We start from the raw sequence: 6,533 nt of genomic DNA, 5'->3' as shown, positions 1-6,533 counted from the left end.
GTTAACTAGGTAAAGCGATACACAAATTGAAAGGGGAAATAAGCATATATAACAATAAATATAAAAATATAGCCCTAATAAGTTAATGTAATAATAATAATAATATACAAATATTAAATTAAATGTTTAATGTTAATAAAAAAAAATTATCTATTTTTGATAATCCCGGGTTGCTATGGTCACGCAGGTTTGTTTACGCATTAAACTCGTGGCCACGAGAAAAATATGTCGTTCCCTCAACATAAGAAGTCGTGGACACGAGAAATGGATGTCGTTCCCTCGACAAAATGATCTCGTGGCCACCACATATTATCACGTTCCCACGAGTTATTATGTCTTGGCCACGACAAAACTAAGTGAACCGAACATGTCACCTTACGGGCACCGTATTATCCTTCAAACTAGGTTTTACCCTTATACAGTCTATGGTTTTACCCATTTGTCAGCAATGACGTTTTGAATTATTTGAAATATAATGAAACATAAAAATGTAGAATGATCAAGTACAGGTCAGAATATGTATGTCGTTTCATTTTTACACAAATATATCTGTTATATTGAATGACGATGGAAAATTATTTCATCCACTATATTGACATTTTATTTGCACAAAATTCATATACATACACACACATTATTACATATTATTATCAGTGATTTGAGTACATTATTAGTGTATATGACTCACCCGTCCTGACTCGGTTCAGTATCTTCTTTCCTCATGTCAACTGATCAACACAATCCTATATAAAAAAAGACATGTGAACACATATAAAATACATATAAACATAACTAATAACTATTTGATAAAGTTTCACAAAATAAAACATTAAAACAAGCATTTGATACCATTTGATAATACAACTAAACGTTATTATCTAATTTATTTTATTATCAATTATATTAACAATTTCTTTAATATCGTAGATTTAAACACGATTTGTTGACAAAGCCTTTGTTTTTAATTCATGTCGTGTGAATTTGCGTCCTGAAAGGCAGTTAGCTCTAGCGTTAGCCTGTTTTGCTTGTCAAATAATCAGCCTTCACAAACATCACACTATTTGCATAGGTTAACGGATGCGTTATCAAACCTACAACCTGAAACGCAACAAACAGTTATAGTTTTCCAAATTTCTGGCTGTTATATAATTAAAAACACGTACATGTATCCGCTTTGGGAATTTAGGCCTCAATCCGCGGGTTGGATTTCAGAGCGATCCAGCCTCGACGCTCCGATCACCCGGCTGCTTAATTCCTCTGCATGCCGTTGAAAATTCGCATATGCTCCGTCTTCACAGTACACTTAAAAGCAGATGAGTCAGACTGGATAAAAAAAAATGATTCACATCTCCATACGTCAAGGAGTGAGAGTCGTAGATCATAAATATTGTCCAAACTTGTTTTGTGTGTTGTAAGAGTGAGTTTAAGGGAGGCGCTCACAAGCCGGTAACGTACAACACCGGTTCCTATCAAAGGCGTTAATATATGATTCCTGCCCTTATTATTTATTGAAAACGTTATTCACTCCCTTCCTCATTATAATGATTCACTTCAGACATTTTAGTTTTCTGAAGGTGTTGGAGAAGACAGCTATGTCCAATAAAGATAAATATTATAATAATACATTGTTTACAAAACAAAACAGCAAAACTCATAATCCTAATAAGAACCGAATTAATTTTATATAAACGTTTTTTGGTCCCTTGCTGGTCTTCCAGTCTGGTCAGGTGGGTCCTGGTTTAAAGTGGTTTTGGCACATTTCAGCTGACTCAAACCATCGGTTTAGGTTTATTTATTTATTCACGGTTTAGGTTTATTTATTTATTCACTATACCAGACTGAAGGCCTGAAAATCTTCCCCCCCCCCCCTATATCATTAGGATTCAGTTTGGCGCATAAGTTAGACCTTCATAGATACTTGTATTATTTGCTCTAATTACAGGTGCAGAAATGAAAGGTCCCAAACAAGAAACTCACTGGATTAAGATGTGAAAGACATGTTACACAACGACCACAAATCCTGATAAGAGATTTGGAAAATGAGGAACAACCAAGGAACAGTAGTCACTGATTTACTCAAAAATGATCCATAATAACCATTAGATAATGATTTAAATTATTTTGCCAAGTACAAAATGTGTTTAATTCCAAAACTTTGCCATTTACCAATGTGTTGTTCAAAACACTTTTTACATTGTAATGTTTTAAGTTTTACGTATTTGCCCGGTTTCACAGACAAGGTTTAAGCCGATAGTCCCAGACTAAAATGCATGTTTGAGCCATTTTAACTGAAAGCAACTTGAACTGGCATATCTTAAAATATGCCAGTGCCATTGATTTGTATCAAGATGCACACCAGTAATGTTTTTTCTAAGGCGCATAAAAAAATAAAAATACTTAAACGTCCTAATTCAACTAAGGCTTAATGCTGGCTTAATCTAAGCCCTCTCTGTGAAACCAGGCCGTTAAATTTTACAATCCAAGTATAAGTAAATGCACGGGTAATTTTGCAAAATGTGTTAAATATTTTATTTACACTTATTGTATAACTGCTGTTTTTTTCTGTAATTCCATGGTTTTGTAAATACAAATTCATAATAATGAGATGTTTATAGATTTGTTAAGTCATGTTATTTATGTAGCCTATTATGAACTGTATAATTAAAATGAAAGTAACGTTTTGGCTAGGTATCAATTTTAAATGAACTTTTAGTAAACAGTACAGTAGATATTGAAATGAAACAGGCCACGTCTGGCATGCTATGTGCAAATTAGTGACGGGCCGATTTTGCGGCAAGTTAAAGGTTGCCGCATCTGGCACGATTGATTCGGGCCGGAATCGGGCAGTGAGTACCTACACAGGCATCCTGCCCAAGTGCGGCAGATGGAGCCGGGCCGAGGGGTAAGTCTCCGGCATGTTAGAATCTAACCGGAACTGACCAGAGTGTATTTTGCTATCTGGGTTATATTGTCAAATAAATAATAATAATTAGGCATTCTAAACAATATATTTTCCCCATAGATAAAACAGGATAACAAGAAACAAACCCAATGCATTCACCCAGAATATTTAAAGTGTTTCAATATTATGTGCATTTCTTGTTGTATATTAAGAGTGAATCTCAAAGCATCTACGGACATGCAAGTGAATTTGAGTCTTTGTCCATTTATAAATCTCCCACAGACAGGACACACACATTATTGTGTTACTTTAAGACTTAGGGATAAAATTTATCAGCAGCTCCTCTGCAGTATTCAAATGACTTATCACCAACTGGTTTATCTGGTTTTAACTTTGTGCACAGTTAACTCTTGTCACACAGCTAATCCTTCTAGCAACGTAAAGATCAAATTCACTGATGATTAAACATACTAGGATAACCTAAATTAGCAGTTGGTTAAAAAGACCATCTTGTACTGTCTGTTATGTTCTTACAAACTTTTCGTTTACATGTACAAGTCATTTAACAGATGATTTTACTGATCTACTATAAGAAGGAAGCTAATGTCATGAAGCATAAAAACTTCCCAAAAAAGAAAAGTCATACGTTCTTGAAGGAGCCTGTGGGTACACCATATGTGCTGCCATATGACTCTCTCTCTCTCTCTCGCTCTCTCTCTCTCTCTCTCTCTCTCTCTCTCTCTCTCTCTCTCTGGTAGAAGGACATTTCTATAAGCATATTCAAGACAGTCAGGTTTAATTTGAAACACTGAAACAGAGCAAATCCTGTTGAATTGTGATCCTCCTAGTTTGTATTGTGTACTGTATAAGTTTGTGGTGGCAATTACCAGCAAAAGTTGTGGGCAAACAAACTTGCATTCAGATATGCATTCTATAAAAGATGTTCTTTGGATGCCAGAGCAAAACAGGGATCCCAGTGCAAAATTAAAATTTAATTTCTGTGGTCATAAATTATTGCACAGATCTCCTCCATCTTCCATCCTCAACTGAGGCATCTGTGACATTGTATTCACACTGGATGTTACCAATGGAACTCCAGATATTTTCTGACCCACGATTGGCAAAAAGATAAAATTATTTACTTGTAAAGCCATGAGGTTCTATTTTTAAAAAAGTAATCAAAATGTTTTTTGCAGTTGGATTTTCAAATGTGCACAATTTAAAATTCAAAAAGCTAATCCAATAAGTCTCAACCTTAGATGTTCATCAATAATTATAAGTCCAATAAATGTCCTATGTCACACTTTACCTTTGTTTATCATTATCAAGGACCAGTTCCCTCCTCCAGGACTAATGAGCAGCAGCATCATGTTAGGGGTTGTCAGTTGTTCCTCACCTCACTGGACAGCTGCAGATCATGTTGGTTAGTTGGTTTGGTGAGATCTGGGTGGGCCTATCAGATCAGATGCCTCCTGCATAACACGAACATCTGTGGTAATCAGGAAAAATGATCTGGAGGTAATGCATAACATTCTTCTTCATTTGTGTTATTTTTTTCATCTAATTATTTCATGGATATTTCAGTAGGTTCATTCAAATAACTTAATTGTATACCTCAATGCACAAATATATTTACTGACATGATAATTTTACATTTGATGCATAGTAAAAATATATGTTTATTGCTCAATCACAAACAATTCATATACTTTTATTTCTAGGGAAGTTTGTCTCTACCTGTTGTGTTATGTGATCAAACGATGCTTCTCCACTGGTCTTCATGCACACAGTAAGTACCTTCAGTATCAATGATTTAGAACTATAAGTGATTTTGGTGGGTTTCCGGTTTAGTATAAAATAAAAAATTAGGTGCATTAAGATTTTAACCAGTCTTGAAAACAATAAAATGCAAAAACAAAATGCTTGAACTCAAAGGAGACAATGTGGTGCAGCTTTTCAAACACAGTGTGATTGTATTGCTCACACAGTCAACACAGCTTTCCCCCAACCAATGTGTGTTCATCAAACACAAGCACAGGGAGGAGGAGTAAAGAAATAAAAGGAAAGAATGGTTGAAGTAAAAAAAAAGATGCAAAAAATGTTTAATTTGCTATTTAACAATAATGCATTTTCTTTGAAGTCATGCCATTTTCCAGTATGAGTCACCTGCAGACGGACCAAACTTTGTGTCCTCAGACTAAAGATGGGACTGGCTTATTTCCAGGTAAACCTCTCTAAAACAGTACATACATTTGGACTAAATGTGTTCTGTATCTTGAGTCTCTCTAATATCCCATAGAATTTTACATAATGACTCAGTTCAACATTGCTGAGTTGGCCAGGAGAGGGATGGTAAAGAAGGTGCCTGGAAAGACATCTCAGCATATTGCATATAAGATTGGCCCTGAGTTCAACTTCAGGATAAACACCAGGTAAACACCTCTGACAGAGACCCTCTATGCTCAAGAACAGTTCTACCTGAAGGGTGACCAGTTATGGAGATGCTTTAGTGCTCTAAATAAACTGCTTTTGTGTGGAAACAGTAATGTTTGCATGACATTCATTTTGGATAGAGCTATATAGTCTGCTACCAAGAGTATATATCTGTTTAATAAGAAAAGCCAAGTAAATATCGCAAAAGGTTGGATTAATTTAAGGACTTGAAACAGCTTCCAAGTACCATTGCAAGTGTGATTAAGCTTTTTACAATAGTTCAGTAGACAAGAAGTTAATTTATATACAATATTGCCAGTTACTTTTCAATTTTTGATCATCCATTGAAAATCATTCCAAACAAAGTCTCTAGAGCAACATACAGTAGTAGCTTTCCTAAATGAATCCGTGTTGTGGAACGAATCAGTTGAGCAAATGATTCAATAACTCACTCATAAAAGACCACTTATCATACTATTACTATTTCTCCCATAGAATGATATGTTAAAAGTAGTAGGACTAGTGTGCGGCTCCGATTTAATGATTCAATAGCTTTGTTTAAATCCAAAATTGCAAATTTAACTTGTGCGCAAAATTTGAATAACAGCATAAAACATTTGCGAATAAAGTACCATTGCCAACGTGCACCTTCATGTCAATTTGACCTCAAATATTAGTCAAGACTTGATCAAGATACTGTAACTTCATTTTAAATTCAGTTTGGATGGCAATTTCTTCCAGTGGTAATTGGATGAATATAGGAAGTTAATCCTACACTGAAATTGGTTTAATGTAGGCCTATATGTAGGCCAATATGTCAGTTTGATTTGCATAATAATTGCATAATATTGCATATTTTTGATATGCATATTTGTCTTTTCAACATCAATTGCCCACTGGGTTTCCATCCAGCGAGACGAAGAGAACAAAAACGTACTCTGTTACTAACGTAACCTCAGTTCCTTGAGATACAGGAACGAGTACTGCATCTTGCTTAAGACGCATATGGGAAAAAGCCTTTTTTTCTCCTGAACTGAAGCCTTTTCATTCACGCAGTGAAACTGCACGGCCATTGGTTCATGCAGTGCTTAAAAAACGAACCAATGACTCGGCAGCGGAGCGACCAGAATGGGCGGGGCATCTGGCTATATAAGCGGGCGCTCGCCACAGGATTCTCAGGTTTACTTCGACTGAAGCG

The 6,533-nt window shown here is 35.5% G+C and overlaps 2 protein-coding genes across 6 annotated transcripts in view; one reads left to right on the top strand and one right to left on the bottom strand.

Annotated features, from left to right (window-relative positions):
- LOC107736843 (protein FAM135A-like) overlaps window positions 1-1,444 on the bottom strand; it is a 29,436-nt gene extending 27,992 nt beyond the window's left edge. For all 5 annotated transcript variants that reach the window (XR_001639747.1, XM_016548202.1, XM_016548204.1 and 2 more), the window contains exons 1-2: window positions 1,164-1,444; window positions 689-743 (exon numbers count right to left, since the gene is read on the bottom strand). The gene's annotated coding sequence lies outside the window, so the exon portion shown is untranslated. The remainder of the gene's footprint in view (window positions 1-688; window positions 744-1,163) is intronic.
- A 2,947-nt stretch (window positions 1,445-4,391) lies between these two features.
- The window catches only part of LOC107736853 (collagen alpha-1(IX) chain-like), an 8,932-nt gene continuing 6,790 nt past the window's right edge, over window positions 4,392-6,533 (top strand). The window contains exons 1-4 of the mRNA XM_016548213.1: window positions 4,392-4,420; window positions 4,624-4,691; window positions 5,043-5,126; window positions 5,202-5,334. Coding sequence (XP_016403699.1) covers window positions 4,410-4,420; window positions 4,624-4,691; window positions 5,043-5,126; window positions 5,202-5,334 — 296 coding nt within the window. The 5' untranslated portion in view covers window positions 4,392-4,409. The remainder of the gene's footprint in view (window positions 4,421-4,623; window positions 4,692-5,042; window positions 5,127-5,201; window positions 5,335-6,533) is intronic.

Source organism: Sinocyclocheilus rhinocerous, unplaced genomic scaffold (genome assembly GCF_001515625.1).
Source record: "Sinocyclocheilus rhinocerous isolate Xijiao unplaced genomic scaffold, SAMN03320098_v1.1 scaffold1214, whole genome shotgun sequence".
Classification (NCBI taxonomy): Eukaryota; Metazoa; Chordata; class Actinopteri; order Cypriniformes; family Cyprinidae; genus Sinocyclocheilus; species Sinocyclocheilus rhinocerous.
This window is presented reverse-complemented; position numbering and strand designations above follow the sequence as displayed.